This window comes from Phocoena sinus, chromosome 13, assembly GCF_008692025.1.
Source record: "Phocoena sinus isolate mPhoSin1 chromosome 13, mPhoSin1.pri, whole genome shotgun sequence".
NCBI lineage: Eukaryota > Metazoa > Chordata > Mammalia > Artiodactyla > Phocoenidae > Phocoena > Phocoena sinus.
The window spans coordinates 59,923,224-59,946,585 of NC_045775.1; the positions used below are offsets into that span (position 1 = coordinate 59,923,224).

Genomic DNA, 23,362 nt, shown 5'->3' on the forward strand with positions numbered 1-23,362 from the left:
TTTAAAATCTCTCTGTCTTTGATAATCTGCAATTTGACTATATATGTAAGCATGGACTTCATTTTATTTATCTTCCTTGGGATTCATTGTGGATCTTGTCTGAGAATTCCTACCCTTCAATAATTCGGGAAAATTCTCAGCCCTATCTCTTCGAATATTTCCCATCCCAAATTGTTTTCTCTCTTTATGGAACTCCAGTTTAAATATATTTTAGATTTCCCATTCTATTCTCCATGCTCTCTTCATATTTTCTACCTCTTTGTCTCTGCACTGTTGTGCAGACACTCACAACAGTGTGTGTTGTACTGTTCCAATTCACAGATGTCTTCAGCTGTATCTAATTTGGTTTTGCCAGTCCATTGAATTTTTAATTTTAGCTTTTGTGTTTTTAATTTCTAGAGGTTCTATTAGTTTCTTTAAAAATTCTGCCTAATCATTCAATAGTCACTTCTTGCTCATATTTTTACTGCATCTTTTGCTTCTAAAGACATATGATATACAGTTATCACATATTCAACATGTGATTATTATAATGTCTTAAAGTCCTTGGAGGTCAAATGGACAAAGGATACAGACAGGTCACAGAAAAGAAACACAAACAGCCAACTATCATGGGAACAAATCACTAACTTTACTTGCAATCAGGGAAATAAAAGAGATCATTTTACATGCATCAGATGGGCAAAAATAAAGGCTTAATAACAACCAGCACTGGTAAAAGTAGGGGGGCAAACGAGTGCTTTCGGACATTATTGGTTGGAGTGTAAAAAGGTACAGCTTTTAAGAGCTGTACCATTATAACTGTACCATTATAAAGAGCTGTACGTTATAAAGTACCAATATAATTTGACAATATATATCATACAGTTTTTGCAATTTACATTCTTTAATCCATCATTCAATTCTGAGTATCCTAGAGAAACAGTACAAACATGCACACAAACGCATTTAACTGTTGTTCCGATTTTCTACATAAAACGGAGGTGAATGTTTTTTGTTGTGTATTTCCGAATAAAGAGTGGGGTTGTTTTTTTGGTGGTCATTTACTTATCTTTGTGATTTATTCAGTTTATTGTATTGAGATTTTTAAAAATTATTGCTTTCTTAAACCCATCTCCTCTTTCCTCTCTCCTTCCGTCTATAGCCCACTTAAGCGGGAAGGCAGAGGCTGCACTAGTTAACTATCCCCACCTCCCACTCCTTAACAGTCCACATTTTGCTCCTACTACTTCACTGAAAATGCTCTATTTTTTTTTTTTTTTTTTGCGGTACGCGGGCCTTTCACCGTTATTGCCTCTCCCGTTGCGGAGCACAGGCTCCAGACGCGCAGGCTCAGCGGCCATGGCTCATGGGCCCAGCCGCTCCGGGGCATGTGGGATCTTCCCAGACCGGGGCATGAACCCGTGTCCCCTGCATCGGCAGGCGGACTCCCAACCACTGTGCCACCAGGGAAGCCCAAAATGCTCATTTTTAAAGTCACCAATTACTTCCTCATTGCTAAATCCAGTGGACTTTTTTTCACAGCTTGTATTTTTCCCCTCTGCCAAATTTGACTCTTCACTACTCCTTGAATGTTTTCCTCCTTGATTTCTGCATCATGGGCCTTCAGTATTTCTCCCACCTGTCTGGCAGCTCTTCGTCATTCTCCTTTGCAAGCTTCTGTCTTTGTCCCCTTCAATACTGATAGACCTAAGAGTTCTGTCCTCAGTCCTCTTCTCACTCTAGTGTCTCTCTGGGTGATTGCCACTCCATGGGTTGAACTACCACCTAAATGCTGATGACTCCCATCTCTATTTCAGCCTGGATCTCCCTTCCAAATTCCATATCATTACCTACTGGCTATTTCTACCTGAATGTCACACATGTCCAAGCACCACATTTTGAAAGGCAGACCTCATTAGCTTTCATCTTCTGCCCTGTAACTAGCATCTATCCTTACTCACCCTCGCAAACTGCGCTTCTTCCTTTTCCTACCCCAGTAACTAGTCCCAACCATCCATCTAATTGCTCATGCCAGGAACCTGGAAGACATCTTGACTAGAAACAAATTAGATCAATGGCTCCCTAGGACCTTTAAGATAAAAAAAGTTCAAATTACTTGGCATTGCATAAAGAATTGGCCCTGGTTTGGTCCTTTAGTTTTAGCTCTTATCACCTCATACCCAGTACTCTAGCTGGTAGTACTATCAGCACATGGTAGAAATCCATTTGGTTAAAACAAGATTGAGATAAATTGATTGATTTACTATCTACTGGGTATATACCGCACTGAAGAAAAGTCACCAGCTTTTAGTGGGCAACACAGGTTTTAACGATATAATCGCACGAATACATAATTTAAAATGATGACAAATGCTATAAAGGAAAAGTAAACATAAGATGGCTTGAGAGGCTACTGATTTAGATTGTGGGTAAAGAAAGGAAGGCATTTTAGAGGAAGGGACATTTAAGTGGAGAGTTGAAGACAAGAGCAGACAAAAGGCATTCACATGGCAGGGCTCTGCAATGGGAGTCTCGGTCCCCAGTCCACTCTTCTTGGCCTTGCTTTGTGAAACATTTCTTCTTTGCCAGTTGGCTCAACGTTAGGCTTTGTCAATAGAGGGCACTGGGGGAACATGGCAAGGTGATGGTGACAGGAAGGCACATTCCTTATGGGTTCTGGTTCTTTTTATTCAGTGTGCAAGCCAATGGATCAGTGTACAGAAGACCCAGTGGCGCTGGCGTCAGTGGTTCTCTGGACCTGCCCCGGCTGCACCCTCAGGCCACACTTTACTTACCTGCAGCTGCTTCCACGGCAGCTTTGGCTGCACCACTGTCGAGGACTGACGGATAAAATACAGGACACCCAGTTAAACTTGGATTTCAGTTAAACAACAAATGACTTTTAGTGTTTCTTGCAATATTTGCGATTGTGCTTTCACTTGCTAATTCTGGCAACCCTATAGCTCCCCCACATGGTGGACCATTTCTAAAGATTATCTCCAGCCCACCCACCTCTGGCCGCTGGCAGGCAGCTTCTAACGACCAGCTCTGGCCCACGCCCTCTGGCATGTTTGTTCAGCAGGTGGCACGTTCCTATGATAATCAAGCCCACTTTGAAGAGGTGAGAAACTCAGTGCTCTCCTAAACCCTTAGTTTCTGCATTGTCCCCCCTGTCCATAAATAGTAGCTGCTTTTTTTTGCACCTGCAATTTCTGGATCCCTTTTAGTAGTTGACCACTTTTTATTATTTAACAACTATTCACATTAAAATTTCCCTTTTCAAATTTTAGTGTTGGCTTCTGTCTCCTTGACTGGACCTTAACTGATATAAAGTGTTTACTTATTCAGGAAAGTGAAAGATGAGTGTGGAGTGGAAGGGCTTATGGGAGACTGGAGCATGGCTTGCTGTGAAGTTGGGTAAGCACAGATTGCATTTGTAGAAGGCTCTGCGGGCCACCTTAAAGATGTTACATTACTGCTAAATACAATTTGAAACAAAGACTTTCAAGCAGGGGAGTGTCATGATCAGATTTACATCTGTTAAAAGATTCCTTTGGTCTTCTGATTCTGGTAGAAATGTTAGCAGCCTGGTTCTGGATCTTTCCACTTCTGGAAACCACAGGGAGCGACAAGGAAAACATGACCAACTGACTCCCACGAACAGTTATCTTAAGTGAAACCAGGGATGCAAAGAAAACTTATACATTCCACATTGAGTGGAAGTGTGGTACTGGATGGGAGGCCAACTGAGTGCCATGGGGGAAGGACAGGGAGTGAGGAGGGGGCTGGTAGTGGCAGACCTCAGAAATCACTCGCAAATATTCACTCTGAGAAGAGAGCCAAACCCTGGCAGGAGCCTGCTGTGGGGAGGACTGAACAAGCATATGAGTGTGGGAGAGGCAGGGAGGGAAGGTGTGTGAAGTGCCTAAGGGGTCCAAAGGTGATGTCTTTCAGAAAGCAAGTTAGGGGATCTCATTGAAGACATGAGTTAGGTCCCTTAATGTAGCAGATGAAGGAACCAAGGGAGCTCAGAGCTGGCACAGAACTTCTGAACAAGATCACATCCCAGAGAAGACCCATGGCTACACTTTTAAGGAGACAATTCATTGTAGCCACAGGGGGAGGTGAGAAACCTCGACAAGGTCTTTCCCCTTCATCCTCCTGCTGGTACTTGGTCTAGGAAAAACCAACTGTTTCAAATATGAACAAATAGGAATAAGCACAGCATTTGTATCAAGATACTGTAATTAAAAATAAGACGGCAAAACTTACCTAGAGTTTCCCTGGAGAAGACTCACAGGAAAAATGTTCCCACAAAGCAGTTGAAAATAATATAGACATTCCAATATGAATTTTAAAAATCTAATGAAGTAAATGCAGCTAAGAAAAACAAGAATTCAGGGAAGAGACATCCCTGAAGGCAAACAAAAAATTGGTGGAATTTAGAAAACAGAAAAAAAAATTTTTTTCAGAAATGAAGATTACTTTAAAAGGAACACAAGTGAGTCTGGATACCAGAGGAAGCATATTAAGGAACGGAGATTAGAAATTAAAAACGCCAACAAAAAGGTAAAAATAGTTAAGAACAAATGATAGAAACCACGTCAGGCAGAGGAAATCCAACACACAATTAGAATTGCCAAAGAAAACCAAAGCAGTGGAATAGTATTGATACAAATATTTGTGAATATAATTCAGGAAAACATGAAATATTATCTTGATGCATGTACTTGGCTCAGGGAATGTTTCCTTTCTTATAGAATGCTTTCCCTGACAACTGTCTCTTTCCATTTGCTTTTCTTCCAGTATTTAGTCTTTTCACAGGCTCCATAGTTCCATAAAACATCTCACAATACACAGGCTGGCGTCTCAGATAACCTTAAGTCTAGCCCTCTGACCATCAGTCTGGATTGGCTGCCAGGTCGCTTCACAGCTGCAATCCTGGGACTTCCCATTATCTCACTCGTGTTTGATCCTGTTTCTAGACGCTACATCATATTTTTTCTTTGATTTACTCTTATTTTGATGGAGTTTATCCAGTAACTGAGAATCAGTGAACAGGAAGAAAATCTTTTGAGAACTTGCATGTCTAAAAATGTCTTTATTCTATTGTCACCCAAGACATAATTCATTCAAACTTTTGAAGACAGCACCCCATTGATCACTAGGTTCCAATGTTGCCGTTGAGTATTTTCCTTGATCCTTTTTCTACCTGGTAAATTTCTGAATATTCTCTTTATAGGTCTGGCATCCTAAAATTTCATAGTGGTATGGCTTCATATGGGTCTTTTATATTTATTGTGCAAATTCAACATTAGCTTTTTTTAAATCTTGAAACTCAAAATTTCATCAGGGAAATTTTCCTTTATTTAATAAATTCTACTCAATCCTCTATTTTCTGTTTTCTTCCTGGAACTCCTATTGATTTAATATTAAACCTCCTGAATTGATCCATATTTATTTTTTCCCCTACACTTTTGATTTGTTATAGAACATCTCTTTTAATATTCTCACTGAATTTATTCATATTCTAATTTCTTGTTGTGACATTTTATTAGTATCCTGTTCTAATTTCTTGAGTACAGTATCTAATTTGAGGATATGATAGTTGTTGAAGTTTTCTGATTCTTGAGAGTTGCTTTTATTTAGCTCTACCTTTTACAATCAAGCTTTTTCTCAATTTCTGGTGATCTTTGGCTGTCTTTATTTAGAAGTGAAGCACTAAAAACCTGTTTGGAAGGTCTGTGTACGTGGGCAGGGCTTACTGATTGGTACGCTCCACTGTAAGGGGACTCTTGGCCAGTTACTTTTTGGCGGGGACCCTCAAATGTCAGCATCTGTCTTTTCACTCAAGAGTTGCTTAGTTTTTCCACAGTAGGAGCCTCCAAATCTTGCCTGGTGTGTTTAAGTGTGGCTGTTGGTTTTCTAGATCTGAACACAAATAAGGAGCTAGGGATCTCATTTATCTAGTATATAAAACTGCTTAATAACTATTTTCTGCACAGCCTCTCGCCCGAGCTTATTAACCCTGAGTCAGAAATCTACTTTTCCCTTTTTTAGGTGAATTACTATCAGAATAACTTCAGCCTTCAACTTTAGAGACCACAGTGTAAAGTCCTATTCAACTCAGAAACATTCACATACATTTTATCAAGGCTCTTAAATTAAAATTTGTTGTTCTTCAAGTTCTAAATAGTCAAATGCAGTGACTGGAAAAAACGTAACAACCCCCTACAAAAAGGTTTTGTTTTTAGAAATCATCACTCTTTAGTTCAAAGGGTTTGTTCTTTATTTCCTACAAGCACATTTTATTTTTCCATTTCAACTGTAACCTCAAGAGCACCCTGTAGCTCTTGGTAAACTTAACTCTCTTTGTGTATGCAAACTAGTCCTTATCAACCGCCTTCTCAAAAGTAACAGAACTCTAACACATACAAAAGGAAGCTGAGTAAGCACAGGAACAAAACAGGAGAAGAATAAAACTAGAATGTGAATCTCATTTTCAACAGGGAGAGAATATTAACAAGGAAAATGAGATCCTGATTTCATAGTGAGTTAAATCTACAGCAATTCTTTGTGGTATCAAATTAACCCAATGCAAACCATGGTTTCTGAAATAAGATTAAAAAGAAATCTAACAAATACCAGAGTGAATATAACAATATGACTAGACCAAAAAGAAAAAAAAATCTCTCACACACAATAATCACTGCAAGAAGATCCCAAAGGTTATAGAAAACATAAAGGAACTTTAATATCCAAACAGTCAGGGCAAAGAATACTGGATTAATGACCCATTAAGTGTGAACCACTTTAGGTTCTTTACAGTACCAGATGTATTTTAAAGTAAAATCTGAATGCATATTGCAGAGAATGAATCCATTTAAAAAACTTTAATTTCCTTACCTGATACTAATACCAGTATGATTTTTAGACTGTAAATTTTTAAAATGATTTAACACTGCGAGTAAGATTTAAAGCAAAGTTAGCAATGTTCCTGAATTGCAAATTTGTTCAGTAGTAATAAGCCTTTGAGTAATGCTACTTTCTTCTCAAAAAGTAGTCAATGTACATTTTAGAATTGTGCAATAAGAAAATATTGGCTAATAAAAAGTGTTATTTCTTGAGATAGTCAAGATGAAAGAAAAACTATACTTTTGCTTGGATTATTTATGCCCAAATAATTTACCCTGCAATCCACAGATGTATAGGACATAAAATACTTTTGCATAAGAGAAAAGTTAGGGTCCTAAAATAGGAACATAAACCAGAAGAATCTAAAAACAGCATCCTGTTATTTTTTTTGAGTATTTAAGCTGCTTTTGGTTGCATGCCCTGATCTGTAGAAGGTTAATTAACAAGGAAATAAAATTTCCAAGTGTTTAAAAAATTTACTCATCTTCCATAAAGCAACTTTTAATGTATCAACACTTAGAAAATACACAGTGACTTGATGAAACATCAGTACAACTGCATAGAATTGAGCTCCAGAGAATTATACATTTATGAGCTGTCTTTCCTGGGCTCTGGTTTACAGGAGCATTGGCTTAGAGACCAGCTTAGAGTCATCTGCTCCTACCTGGAGGATACAGGCCAGGAAACTCTTAGGATTCCATGGGCCTTTTCTGTTCCTAAATAAAATACCAGGAGCTCTCTGGTCTTAAAAACAACCAAGCATCCAAATATGTATACTGGGGACCCTTCCCCTTTGTGAGTCAAAGAAGAGGAGAGTTTGTGACTTTCGCTGAAAACAAAACAAAACAAAATCTCCCACAATTCTTCTAAGAGACTGAAATATACTAGAAATTTCAAAACTAGAACAATGCCATCAAAGATTAAACCTCTTAATGCTCGGAGCCACCCCAAAATAATAAAATTGGGAACTCCAGGAAAACAGGTACCAAAAGAATCAAAGTAATGATTGCACTGAGGATTCTCCTCTTTGAAGGCTGTTTAAGGAGGTAGGATTTCATGGTTTTTTGTTTGTTTATCTTTTGGCCTCTGAACATTTAAAAAATGCTTTGCCCGGCTGGTCATTCAGGCTAATTTTGGAGTTCACAAGAAACCCCAAGCCTGACATAAGGATATTCTACAGTTTCACAGCTATCATTTGTACATATTAAAATCAAGTTGATTTACTCTTTTTGAGTAAATATAACTAGGATATGGCAAATTAATATATTTCTTTACATACAACTTTGTGTCTCAAAGTTCTTGAAAAACAAGAGCAGATGACTTTGTATTCAAAGACTACCAAAGTGTGTATTTGATATTCACATGCAAACAAAACCTTATAAATCTCCTGTCAACTCTGCATGATGCCTTTAAGGAGGAAATGACATACAAAGTTTGCTAACTGTGCAAAATATTAAATTGCTAAAACATTTTACATAATGAAATGATACATGTAAATGTAGAAGTTGACACATGAAATTAACATGGGTTCATAAGAACTTATCACATTTCAGAGATTTTCTTTAGTAACAAGTTTTTGTTTTTATATTTCCTGGTACACAGCAAAGTTTATCACAGAAGATAAAAACCCTTTTAAACAAATTCAACAGGGAATTCTTGAGGCACCTTCTCATATAAAACACAAGATGAATGCAATTATCAATCCATCTGAGAAAAGTTTTCAATCTAAAGATCATTTTTTTCCATTTAAGTATATTTCATAGAACTTTAATAAGGCAAGACAAATTTGTGAAAAAAATGTAGATACAAAAATGATGTAAACTAATAACTTATATTAAAAAACCCCAAAGGGAAAACAGTGGAGATGGGACAGCTCAAACAATGCCTATTTCAAAAAAACCTAAAATAGAATTTGTGCATAAGCTGAAGATTACAAAGAACTTCTAGACTCTGCACAGTTTTGGTTTTCCTTTTTTCTTTTTTTTACATCTTTATATTACATGTTTTAAATCATATCAGGAATGCAAACTAGAACTGCACACTACTTCAGTGGAAAAAAGTTCAACATTGTGCAATTTTCTGCCTCAATTTTAAAAAAGTGGCAGCAATCCCTGCATTTGTATTTGAAACAAGGATTTGAGAAACTTTATCAAAAAAGGTAATGAAGGCAAAAATTGGCAGACATCCAGCATATTGTTTCTTTTTAAAACAATGCGGATGGTAAGTAATTTCATGATTAAAAAATGAATCTTTTAAATAAATACATTGTATCTGACATTTGCACTGACTGATTTGATAAATCTTTAAGTAAACAACGGCTTTACTACACTCCCTGTAGCCTTAAGCCACTGGCTTTAGATTCTGGAGTCCTTTTTCACTGGGTTTCATACCCTGCGACTCGATACCCTGCAGGCTGATTAGGCATCATGCTGCCATTCTGTCCTGGAGGCGGCTGCACTCCATAATTTGGTCCCATCCACGGTGCAGAAGACTGTGTCTGACTGGTGCAGAACGTGAAAGAAGCAGAGGGGAGGGGAAATCCACTGGTTAAAATAAAATGTAATGCCAAGAATAAATAATGCCAAGAATAAATAACACATATGTGGGAAATATCCTTTTTCTTAAGCCCAAATATAAGAATAACTGTTATGCCAGAGAAAGCAAAGGCAAAAGCTTTTTTCTTTTAAAAACAAGCATCCTTGTAGCTTTAATTTGTACAGTTTAATTCTGTTAGTTTAATTATAGCTAAGAAAATATCCTTTATCTATAAACATTTATTCCCTTGAACTCAGAAAAACTCATCTCTAATCTCAGAAAACTGTCCATCTGGAGTTTGACATATGTTGAACAAGCCACTACCTGAAGGAAACGTGATCATCTGGTATGATACGGACTTGCATTTATATTACTCAAAGAAGAAATTAAGGTAATTATTAGTATATGTAAACTCATAAATTTTCTCAACATTACAAGATTCTTTTTAATAAAAATGGCAAAGCGTTTTAATTTCCAGTTTGTTTTTCAGAAATTTAAGTAAAATTGTAATTCAGGATGTATAAAGAAGCTTTCATATAACAATGTATGAATAAACCCTCTTGCACAAAAAAAAAGCATAATGAATAAAGCAATTAGGATCAAAATAACTGTATCCAATAAGCCTAGCCAACTATTAAGTTCTTATTTCCTTACTTAAATATTTGTTGATTCACTGCCAAGCATTACCAAAATTCTCATAACGTTGGTTATAAATCAAGACAACACATTTCTAGGCAAAATTTTAGATATACACTTAAAACTATAAAGTAAAAACCTCTCTAAGTCTTTCAAAGGCTATGCTTTAGAAAGAAGGCACATTACCTACTAATTACTTAAAATCTCTTCCCAAGTTCTTGACATTTTCAAAGGCTAACAATAAAGGAAAAGAACAAGTATGCTTACTTAAATCCCTGCTGGTTCCATGGCTGGCCATACATTCCATATGCAGGTACTTGCCAACCATTAGGCATATATTGGCCAATTTGTTGTGCATTCCCATACCACTGGCCCCACTGGCCATAAGCTTGTGGATATCCAATTTGATTCTGCTATTAAGTAAAAATTTTAACAGATAATTTAATATTATTTAAAGTTATAGGGGCATATACAGTCCTAATACACCACAAATACATAGCCATAACACATAGGGTCATAATTACAATTAAAACTAAAGGACAGGGCTTCCCTGGTGGTGCAGTGGTTGAGAATCCGCCTGCCAATGCAGGGGACACAGGCTCGATCCCTGGTCTGGGAGGATCCCACATGATGCAGAGCAACTAAGCCCTGGGCGCTACAACTACTGAGCCTGTGCTCTAGAGCCTGCAGGCCACAACTACTGAGCCCGTGTGCTGCAACTACTGAAGCCTGCGTGCCTAGAGCCCGTGCTCTGCAACAAGAGATGCCACCGCAATGAGAAGCCCGCGCACCTCAAAAGAGTAGCCCCCACTTGCGGCAACTAGAGAAACCCCGTGCACAGCAACAAAGACCCAACACAACCAAAAATAAATAAATAAAATAAATAAATTTATATATATATTAAAAAGAAAACACTAAAGGACAAAGAAAAGTTTATAAAGTCACGGCTAATAAAAAAAAGTGAGGTTATACTGCTTTAACTCTACAATGATGCTCTAAATGGCATACTCTTTGTAAGGCAGTAGGTTAGGGTTAGGGTTATTAAACTCAGGATAATGTTTAGGTGTTTTGTAAATTATCCATATGACCATTTCCTTTAGCTAGGGAAGATAGGGAAGATAAGGACTATTTATTCCTATATTCAGTTTACTTAAGAAAGTTATATAGTTTAGGATTTTCTTACTCCTATCTTGATGCTCCATTTCCTCATAGAAATGTTTGTGGGATCAAGTTTGAACCACTAGAACTGCCTGGAAAAACAAAGGCAGCAAAATCTGGAAGAAAATGCCAAGGTCCTAAATATATTCATAGCTTTTGTTTCAACTGAATCAAACATGCTTGTGAGGACTTCCCTGGTGGCGCAGTGGTTAAGAATCTGCCTGCCAATGCCGGGGACACAGGTTCAAGCTCTGGTCTGGAAAGATCCCACATGCCGCGGATCAACTAAGCCCATGTGCCACAACTAGTGAGCCTGCACTCTAGAGCCTGTGAGCCACAACTACTGAGCCCGTGAGCCACAACTACTGAGCCCATGTGCTACAACTACTGAAGCCCCTGTGCCTAGAGCCCATGCTCTGCAACAAGAGAAGCCACTGCAGTGAGAAGCCCGTGCATGCAACGAAGAGTAGCCCCCGCTCGCCGCAACTAGAGAAAGCCCACGCTCAGCAACAAGGACCCAATGCAAACAAAAATGGATGGATGGATGGACAGATAGATAAATAAATAAATAATAATTTTAAAAAAACATGCTTGTGAGTCCTCCAAATAGTATGTGAATAAATCTACTAAGTATTAGAAAAAATTTAATACCCTGTTAAGTTTGTTGCAGCATTTTAAAATCCACTGTGTGAGCATGAGTCAATCGAGGTGGTCACATTCATCATGTCACCCCTGCATCCATGAACCACTACTCTGGAACTATAATACATGAAAAGCCCTTATATGCTATCATTTTAGCTAGAAGCATTAATGACGATTATCAACAATTTCATTTAAAAATACCTATTAGCCCAGCAATTACTCTGCAAAGTCAAGAACCTTCTCACCTGTTGCACGGGATTTATCACATCAAGAGTTTCTTTGCCCCAGTAGCATTTCACAACATGGCCTTCAATGGTAGTTCCATTAACAGAAACAATTGCATGTGCTGCACTTTCATGGGAATTGAACCTATTGAAAATAATATTAAGAATTACCAATATAAATTGTTTAGTATACATATAGCTGATTCACTTTGTTATACAGCAGAAACTAACACAACATTGTAAAGCAATTATACTCCAATAAAGATGTTAAAAATAAATAGTTTAAAGTGCTTATGAATAAAACCTATTTTTAAAAATCAAACTAAGCCTGAAATATAACAGGAAGTTAATATAAAAGAATCAATAAAATGGCATATTTTCATTTTTTTTTCCCCCCTCAAAGATCTTATAGTTCTGGGGAAACTTCTTTTAACAGAATGTTTTATTTGCCTTGTGTTGTAAGGAGGGAGCTATTAAATAAGTGGCAAATATGATAAACACTAGAGAAATTTTTATTTCTTTATAACCAAAGTAAATTTTAAAGAAAACCACTAAGTTAAATGTTCAAAAATGATCTGGGGGGAAACATTTTTTTAAAAACCACCCCTACCGAACAAAAGAATATCCTTTATCTGGAAAGACTCGAATTTCCATTATTTGTCCAAATGGCGAAAAAGTCTGACGCATTAGTTGTTCTGTTAGACAAAAAAAAAACAAAAAACAAACCCGCATTAAAATCCTACAAATACCAAGCCTTTTAGTTTAAAAATTAATCTCAAGATGCCACATAGGTAAAGCCCCCATACCTGTTAGCCCAGAAGTGACACCTCCACAATACACAGTACAGTTGCTTGGACTAGACTGATTTACGACCTCATCATATGATAGCTGTTTGGTGTTTGCTGGGGAGGAAAAATTTAATATTTTTAATTCATTAAATAAAATGTTCAGAAAGAGTAAAGCAACATTAACTACACTACTGTAATGGTAATATTTACCTTGATCAAAATGCCTATTTAATACATATTACATTTGACTGAGGATTAAACCTCCCCCCAAGAATGTCTAAAAATTACTCAATATTCTCTATTTAATAGGAGACTTGACATTAGAGATATAATTTATTATTTATAATTACAAAAATGAAAACTAAGTACATTTTTGAACAGTAGTCTTGATTTGCTTCTCATCTATTTCTGCAATAAGTCTCCGGGAACAGCTCTAACATTTAAAATCTAGTGTATTTTCCTCCAAAATTCCACATTTCCTTTTCTTCTCCAATTCACCTACACTCATATGTACTCTTTGGAGCTGGAGGCTTTCGGGTTGCCCAGTTAGTTCTGATTTGTCTTCCACCAAGCCACTGGCCACCCATCTGTTGAATGGCGTTTTCAGCATCCTGTTCCACACAACATTAGAAATGACAAAGAAGCCACTATTAGTTGACGTTAAACAATTGTTAGCAATAGAGAAAACTCATGGTTGCTTTTCACAAATGTTTTTTGAATGAAATGCTTTGTGAAATACACAATATATGACAGCTTTCCTAAAACACAATGGTGCTTTTAAACTGTCTTTCTTTTACTTGGATATCAGACTTTGGGAATGTTAATCACCTGAAAGACTCAAGCCCAAAAGCCCTTATTGAGGTAGCCATTGTAAAGTTCATGGAACAACCCATACTATTATGGATGAAAACTGCACTTTATACAATCCAACATGCTTTTAATGACAGTGTTTGGTTTCTCATTCATCTTACAAGTAAATAATGAACAGCTATCATGTCCTAGACAGCAGGTTAAGTGCTAGGGAAACGTTGGTCAATGAGGTAGACATGGTCTCTGCTGCCACAGAACTTACATTCTTTTGCGGGGGACAAATAAAGTAATTACAGATTGTGGTAAATGCCATGACAGAAACAAAAGGTTGAGAGAGAGAATATCCCATGCTGAGATACAGGCATGGGAATCTACTTTAGATTAGGGAAGGTCTCTGAAATGACATTTAAGCTGAAATAGGAAGAAGGGCTAGAAAAGTCCAAACACCAGGGTGTTCCTGATAGAGGGAAAAGCACTGCAAGGTGTGTTAAGGCAGGAAAGTGTTTGGTACGCATCTTAAAGAAGCATGTGAAAGATGACTAGTTTTACTGGAAGGAGAACAGTTTGGGGAGATAGTAAAAGGAAAAAGACACTTTATGAGACTAACGCAATATCCAAATTAAAAAAACAGTCAGTGACCAGGACTAATGCAGTAGCAGTGGATGTAATCTAAAGGAAGAGTCAAGAGAATTGGTGGGGAGGGATGTGCACAGTAAGCCAAAGGGCAGGAATCAAAGATAATTCCTAGGTTTTGCTTGGGCAGTAGGGAGGATGGTCCTAGCATTAATGGAAATGAGAAGCCTGGGAGGGAGGAGGGCAACAAGTTTGAGGAAGAAACAAAGATGATTTAAGACACATTAAGTTTGAGATATCTGTAAGACATCTAAATGAAGACCATTTGTTAGTAAGTGTGAAGTAAACGGAGCTGGAGATATAAGATTCAGAGTCATGAAGAAAGACTAGAGAGAAGAACGCATCCTGGGATAGAGTCCTGAAAAACAGCAAAATCTGAAATCTGGGTAAAGGAGAGATCACTAGCTAAGGTGACTAAGAAGGAATAGCCAGTGATGAAGGAAGAAACCCTCAAAAATCTATTGTCAAGGGCTTCCCTGGTGGCACAGTGGCTGAGAGTCCGCCTGCCGATGCAGGGGACACGGGTTCGTGCCCCGGTCCGGGAAGATCCCACATGCCATGGAGCGGCTAGGCCCCGTGAGCCATGGCTGCTGAGCCTGCGCGTCCCGAGCCTGTGCTCCGCAATGGGAGAGGCCACAACAGTGAGAGGCCGGCGTACCGCAAAAAAAAAAAAAAAAAAAGAGCAGACTGAAAGGGACTCCCCTGGTGGCGTAGTGGTTAAGAATCTGCCTGCCAATGCAGGGGACATGGGTTCGAGCCCTGGTCCGGGAAGATCCCACATGCCACAGAGCAACTAAGCCTGTATGCCACAACTACTGAGGCTGCGCTCTAGAGCCTGCACACATAGAGCCTGCAAGCCACAACTACTGAGCCCGCGCACCTACAGCCCATGCTCTGCAACAAGAGAAGCCGCCGCAACGAAAAGCCCGCGCACTGCAACGAAGACCCAACGCAGCCAAAAATAAATAAACAAAAAAATAAACTTATTAAAAAAAAGAGTACAGTGAAAAGTAGATGGGGTTCAGCTTTGGTTTGCATATGTCAAATGTCAGCTTAAACTAGCACAAAAGAACAGGCAAACTAAAAGCTGTTCTTGAGACACATAAAAAGGAAATGCATATTCTTAAAAAAGAAACAAATATTGCTTACCACACTAACAAGTCTGAGCTCCATACGATGTTTAATTACTGTTGTGGGTTGAACTGTGTCTCTTAAATTTATATGAAGTCCTATCTACCCTGCCCATAACTGTGAATGTGACCTTATTTGGAAATAGGGTCTTTGCAGATGTATTAGTTAAGATGAGGTCAATACAAATTAGGGTGGGCCCTTTAAGAAGGGCCGTTGTAAGAAGAGGAGAAGCTAATGTGGACACACACACACACAGAGGGAAGAAGGCCATGTGGAGACCAAGGCAGAGACTGGAGTGATGCAGCTACAAGCCAAGGATACCAAGACTGCCAGTCACCACCAGAAACTAAGAAGAGGGAAAGAAGGATTCTTCCACAGTCTTCTGATGGAACATGGCCATGATGACAACTTGATTTTGGACTTCTATCCTTCAGAACTTTGAAAGAATACATTTTTGTTGTTTTAAGTCATTCAGCTACTTTGATACAGCAGCCCTAGAAAAAAAATACAATTACTTGCTCACAGAAGAGGGAAAATTTTTTCTGTGGGGGGTATGCGTATTGTGAGTGGGAGACAAAGAAGTGGAAGAATGTGCAAACAACTCTTTTGAGAAGTTGGAGTCTGAATTATTAAGAGAAATAGGGATACAGATAAGGAAGGGATATGGGGTTAAGTTTATTAAGAGACATCAGAACATGTTTTTTTGGTTGATGGGAATGATTCAGTGAAGAGGGAAAGACTGATGACATAGGACAAAAGAACAAGCAGAGCACATATGATACAATTCCATTTATAAAAAATGTTTGGATCAGGGAAATCTATATAGACAAAAGGTAGATTTAATAGTTGCTCAAGGCTGAGGGGGGAGGGTGTAGAAGAAAAAAGCTAGTGACTGCTAATGAGTATGTAGTTTCTTTTCAGGGTCATGAAAATATTCTAAAATTGTGGTGGTAGCTGCATAATCGTGAATATTCTAAAAACCAATGAGTTATATTCCTTAAGTGAGTGGATTTTATAGTATGTGAATTATATCTCAATAAAGCTTTAGTCAGGAAAAAAAACCCAGAATAACCATGTGATCAAAGTCCTTAAAAAGGATGGAGTGGTGGGACCCCAATCATAAGTGATTTGGTCTTTTACAGGACCTTTCCTCCACTGTAATAGGAGGAAGAGGGAGAAGGTGAGTGCATTTAATGTAGGTTTGGTGGTTGAAAGCTCAGGGAATTTCTGTATGATAGCTTCTATTTTCTCAGCTGAAGCTCAGGGTGGTGATGGAGAAAAGTGAGGAATATCCGAGGAGAAATGAGGGGGCATGAAATAGTTATCGAAGAACAGGAAATCATATTTACTAGAGAAACATAGGTTTGCAAAGACAGTAACATGTACTTATCTAATGTGTGACCATTAAATTAGAAGCAAAACCATTGATTCAGTTTTTCTCTATCAATACTCAATTACTTCAGAGTAAGCAGAGAAGCTATGTTCAACCAGTACTGGAGTTTGCCTAGCACACACAACACAGGAAGAGGCAAGGAAGCCAGGGGTAATTTCAGTCAGTGCTGTGGCACTGAGAATGCCTGCCAATCACATATCTCAAATGTACAGAAAGTGAAATATAAATTTGGGAAGATCACATTAAATCACTTACTCTAAGTTACACCTATCATATGATGATTGTCAGGATTACAATCCATCTCTGGCTAATTCCAGAGGCCACACACAGACATCGTTTGCTATCCAACTTTCATACTAAATATGCATTAAATAGTGACTTTCATATAGCAGGGGTATATATTCCATAACCTCAAATGGAAAAAATGAGCTCTTAGTCAACCCAAAGCCCTCAACCTATTTCCCCAAGTAGCACAAGACACTAATATCCTATTTATCAATCCTTTCAGGAACTCATACTAATTGTAGCTATCAATCCATTGTATGAGGTATTTTTCTACCTTTCCTAAATATTCTGTGATTAACAGTAAAGCTTTGAGAACCAGCTACATTCTCATAGTTTTTATTTCCTTATCTCATCTTATACTTGATAGATGGGACACATACATGACGGAGCTTTTACCCCTTCACCTCTCAATATGCTTTACCATGTGCAACTTTTCTTCTAATATACGGATTTTTCCTGACCTCTTAGGCTAACCTACTTCTTAGAAGGCATTTTCACTTCATGAGAGGAAGATGATAGCTATACATTTAAACAAAGTGATTGCAAGATATGATGTTACTGTGCAATCAGCGGACATACCATTACAGTGCATTCTACCCTCTTTTGCCTTAACTTACAAGCCATGTAAACATTTTTAGGGCAGATTTTTTTATTTGAAAAGTAGATTTGGGGCAAAATGGTTGCAAGCTGGCTGCTATAGCAAGTATCTGGATAGTAAGAGTTCATAGGGAGGAATAACCAAACAGTTTCAATGTAAGCAGACAGGAACTAGAAAAAAACAAGACAATTTGACACTATTTGGCATAACTGCGAACGGGTGTATTTTTTTTTTTTAATGGGTGCATTTTTAAAAGACTCAGAATGATGCTCATAAATTTGACCTGAAGTCATCAAGAAATGATATCTATTTCAAATACTCTATTTACTAAAGTAAGAAAATCCTTTCTAAAATAATTTTATATTATCAAAAATTTTAATGGCTCATTCTAAGGCATTCTTACACAGAAAGTACAATATTTTTGTAGTAATCGTTGGCAAACAACAGTCGTAACATAGAGGCAATACGATAAAATCTAAGGTTAATGAAACCTTAGTGTATACTCCAAGATTAGTGCATTAAATTCTCCTACCATCCATCCCTATATTTTTAGAAATGTGATTATCTCTGCATTTAATTGTTTGGAACCTTGAGTTATCACACTAGCTACGTTTGAATTACCATGGGAATATAAAACAGGGACATAATGAATTAAATATATAAATGAGATAGTCAATATCTAACTTTGGCTGATGATTTAAACAACTCTACTTTCTATATTCTGAAAACATTTTATCAGTAGTTTGCATGCATCAGGTGCTAAATAAATGCTGACTAAATGACCAAACAGGAGAAAAAAGATATCCTCTAGTAAGGGTATTAATTATCAGTGAAATGAACAAATGGCAGATGAGGAAAATGATTAACAATCGAAACAAAATGAATATTTTTATCCTTTACTCTTAAAGCACCACACATGCACTTTTTATTTATTTAGCTCACCCATTTGTTGAAAAAGGAGACAAAGCCATATCCCTTAGACTTTCCTGTTGCCATGTCTTTTACCACTCGGGCATCTCTGAAATCAGAAACAATCGGAAGTTTAGGTTTGCAAACTCTCCTCTGGATATCAAGTGAGAATTTCATACACAACTCATTTTCATGTTTCATCTTCATTAAAATGAACCTTTAATGCAAATTCACCTTTTATTCTATAAAATTTATCATGTATTAGCAAATGAGGCTTAATTTTATAAACATGCAAATCAATAACTTCTTAAATATATATGTATACATTGTACAGAAACTGCCTCCCACTTCAAAAAGTTTTTAAATTTTTAAATATTAAGCATGGTAAAAGCAGCTATTCACATGAATTTTACTTAACTTATAGGGTTCACAGGCACACTAAATGAATGGCTTTCTTTAACCATGCAATTTATAATTTGCTATTTGACACTATATACTTACTACCTAATCATTAAAAAATTAAAATAGAAAACTGGAAACTAAAAGAATGGAAAAGTTGTATATTCCCTAAATTAATTAAATTTTTTCATTTTCTCAGATCAGTTCATACCCCCCTTCCGGACTATGGGTAAATTTTGAGAACTTGACTTTTCAGAAATGTTAAATCATTGAAGAAAAATACTAGACACACACTTTAGTTTTATACTATATAAGAGAAGATTTTACACTAAATTCTAAAATAGCAATCATATAAGATTGATTGGAAACTATAAGATATAAAAGCAAAATTTTAAAAAGTCAGAAAGTAAAAAAGCACGCCAACATTTATCCACTGTGAACCGTAGCTTGTAGTTAGCCAGGGCAATTCTGTCCATTCTTCAGAGATACTCTGCAAAATAACCAGAGCCCTATTATTTGAGATTGAGTAAAAAACCCAGCCATGATAGCTAAAACTCCATACCTCAAAAAATTGGACTCAAATTGTGCTTCACAGGCAATCTGCTTTTAAGTTAGCCAGGTATGTCACAATGCTTGTTCTCTCAGGACACATGAACAAAACAGGCACTTTTACAACAAAAACCCAAGTCAGAAAGCCATGCAATATAATTTTATATTAAAGTATACATAAGCATATTTTGATCAATTTAGGAGTGATTTATTAAGTGTTTAGGGTCAAAATGACAAAGAGGTGATGGTGAAAGGGGAATGCAAGCCACTTCTCAATATGTAAAAATACTTATTAAAATTATCTGTATGGTACACATGCATTTAATTTGTAGCTGATTCATTTCTATAGCAAAATTTGTTAGACTACCCTAAATTCAAGGAACAGGAAAAGTTTAAGCTATATAAATTAGGGAAAGAAAGTACTATATTTTATATACTAAATATTTTAATAGGCCAACATTTACTACACACCTTTTATAAATCAAGCACTGTTGTAGGATCTCTACGGGGAATACCTGACTATCATGAGAACCTTTCAATATATATATTTATCAACTTATCTCCTTTAATTGAAAAAAATCAGGAAATGATGCTACCAACTGAAAATGGTTCCTTCACATTTAGAAACACTAACTCTTTGGGTAGCCTAAAGCTTAGACATTATCTCGACTGAAAATTACAAAACTTAAAGGCCTTACCAAGAAAAAATGATATATACATCAGTAATCATAGTTGACTCTAAGAAAATCTAGACTATAATTATGATACCAACATATTTAACAAAAAGAAATTATTGATCCTTGATTAAAAAGTAATGAAATTACTAAAATTTGAATGTCATTTAACTTAAACTCACCAATTGTTAAACAATCTTTATCTAATGCCAAACTAAAATTCCCATGCTTTCAGAAAAGCTACTGCAATCAAAATCGAAACATTTAATAAAATAGCATTTAATCTGTTAAAATGTTAGAAAAGCCTTTTCTTTTTAAAGGTAAGTTTCAGGAAATGTTAGCCTTGAAATATATTTAATGCTTACTTATATCTGAAAGGATTCTCTAAGGAAGAAGCAGCAAAGATCTATATCAGAGTTCTTTAATCTTTTATGGCCCTGTGACTAATCTGAAAATAGGATAAAACTTACAAAGATACTCCACACCAAAATGAAAGCAAGGATAAAATTTTGCATACAGAGATTTACAGAAACTTTGAGAGGCCAAAGGTTAAGACCTTTCCAATCTAGATATTTGAAAGCCAGCTAACCATAATCAAAGCCCTAAAACAGATTAAAAGGAACAGTCAAGAAATTAGAACTTTATTTTCCTAAAGTCAGTTCTAAGAGACAAAGAAAAATGTCACCTGACAGAAGGGTCTACTTGTAAACCCTAATCGTGTGACTGCCTTTAAAGTTGGCCCCTTACTTATGGTCACTCCTTGGTCACTATGCATTTTCATCCTCCTACCAATGAACTAAAACTCTTCAAACGAAAACTTCCAAAATTCAACACCAATACCACCAGCTTTTACTGTCCAGTCTCCTTCTCATCTCTGCTGTTGGTCTGTTCATCAAACCAAACCAAAGCTAACATTTCCTTTTTCCTACTCTTCTAGCTGGAATAACAATAATAAAGCAACAAGAAACTCTAAAAATTTTGTTTTCTAAATTCAACGATTACTTCTAAGAAAGTGCAATCATCAACTTATTATTCTTACTCTATTACAGGCATGCTTTTCAAAATATAAAGTTCTTTTATGATGAATACTCCTTGAGTGACCTTTTTATAAAAGGCCTAAACTATACAATTAATAACAAATGCAAGCAAGACAGTGCTTCACAAAACACTAAAAGGCATGATTATTATTGTTAATAGCAACAACAACAACAAAAGGATAGATGCCTGGGAATTAACATTTAATAACTGCGTTTTGGGTTGAATTGTTAAGGTTTCTTTTTGTTAAAATATATTAACAGAAAATGCATGGTATCATAGAAGTGCCAAAGGGTCTAAATTCCTTAGTCATAGCACAAGTTCACTAAAGATTATGACCAAGCTAGCAAGACACTCATATAAGAAACAATATGCACAACAGCACATTTGTTTCTTAAAAGCTAATGCTAATTGAAAAAGAGTTCTAAGATAATTGAAGACCAAAGATTTATCAATGGGAAAATAATCTTTGGCTGTTAACTGCTTGAATAGTCTCTAAACAATACACTTATTCAAGTGAATATTAATACATCACATTCAAGTGTTAAAATTAATGTCCAAAATTCACAATAGATTTTCAAATTACTTCTATGTAAGATTGTTTCTAATACAAAGCATTTTAAATTTATCTTCTGTTACTTACGATATTCTTCCAAATGGTGCAAAAGCAGCTTTTATATCTTCAGTTGTAATTTCTGGACTGAGATCACCAACAAAGACATGGAAATGATCTTATAAGGGGAAGGAAGGGGAAGTGAAAAGAAAAATATAATTTTAGAATTTAAAAAAATGCTAAAATCTATTCAGTAAAGTATTCTTAAAATAATTTATGGATTATAGTAAAGTATAACACTATCCTATACCTAGACAAATCCTATCAGTTTTAAACATAATGAATCAAGGTGACAATACAGGACAGATTCTCCTAAGGACTATGATATATCTAATGGGAAACTGACAGTTATAGTTCTACTTATAGCCAATTATTATACTGGTCTAAGAAAATAAACTAATAATAATAAGTTTTGCAAAAATATATATATATATTTATGACTTCATTACCATTCTAATAGTACTTATTTACATTTATTCAGTTTACCTATGTGATATACTTGGTTTAACCATATTTTGTGAAGAACAATCAAAGAAATACCTTGCATTGCAACAGTTTGATGTTAAAGTATTTGACAGTTTTCTCAAAAGCCAACAGTTTTGGTTGCCCAGACATTACACCATTCAGTTTATGTGAATCCATGTGCAAGTGAACTAAGACTGAAGGCAACAGAATGAAAACAGTAATCCCTTCACTTTATATCAGAGCCATTAAAAAAGCACTGGAGAGAAAAAATGTTCCCATACGTGAAGTTTTCTTAAAAAGACAATGCTCAAAAAAAAGAAACACTTTAAAAATACAAAATAGTTGGATCAACACTTTAAAAGTACATATATATCAATTCTGACAAAGTATATTTGGAAAGAAAAGTTACCCCTATTTGGCAGGCCTTAAGCAACATATTGGGTTGCCATTTGGGAAACACAGTTTCAGGAGCAACTCAAGCAATCAGAAGATCTGGTATGAAGCACAGATCATGACCTCAAGGAAAAAGGGTATCTTGCCCTTCAGTGGTGAAAGTACTTCTAAGGCATCAGCTGCTACCAATGGGGATCAGAGAACTTAAAATACCACCAAAGTAGTGGACAAACCACAACTGGTCAACAGTGGGAAAAAGGGGGAAAAATATTGCCAGAGAGACAAATAGAAATACGACCCCTCCCTCCCCGCTCCCCCCAATATCAAACAAAAAAACTTCAGGTGGTTAGTGAATACCCTTTCAAGAGATTTCATTTTATGTTTAAGAAGATACAATTACCTTGTGAACGCTGTGTGCTGACAACGGTACTACCTGATGACAAAGATTAGATTTGTTCTTAAATTTATTAACACAAACACATTCAATCATATCTTAGGATAACGATCAAAACATTACTGCAAATGTATGATGTTTATATGCTTTACAATAAAACTACTATGTACAATAAACACAAAAGTTCAAAGAGTATAAAAT

General features: G+C 36.4%; 1 protein-coding gene across 17 annotated transcripts in view; it reads right to left on the minus strand.

Annotated features, from left to right (window-relative positions):
* Positions 1–612: 612 nt before the first annotated feature.
* Positions 613–23,362, minus strand: part of TIA1 (TIA1 cytotoxic granule associated RNA binding protein) — a 35,268-nt gene continuing 12,518 nt past the window's right edge. For 2 of the 17 annotated variants that reach the window (XM_032652124.1, XM_032652133.1), the window contains exons 5-13: positions 23,168–23,200; positions 21,940–22,027; positions 18,673–18,748; positions 13,383–13,491; positions 12,899–12,994; positions 12,703–12,787; positions 12,114–12,237; positions 10,336–10,481; positions 613–9,398 (exon numbers count right to left, since the gene is read on the minus strand). In XM_032652124.1, coding sequence (XP_032508015.1) covers positions 9,272–9,398; positions 10,336–10,481; positions 12,114–12,237; positions 12,703–12,787; positions 12,899–12,994; positions 13,383–13,491; positions 18,673–18,748; positions 21,940–22,027; positions 23,168–23,200 — 884 coding nt within the window. In that variant the 3' untranslated portion in view covers positions 613–9,271. Of the gene's footprint in view, positions 9,399–10,335; positions 10,482–12,113; positions 12,238–12,702; positions 12,788–12,898; positions 12,995–13,249; positions 13,492–18,672; positions 23,201–23,362 lie in introns of those variants that run through there. The other 15 variants (XR_004352688.1, XR_004352687.1, XM_032652131.1 and 12 more) reach the window with 15 other exon arrangements.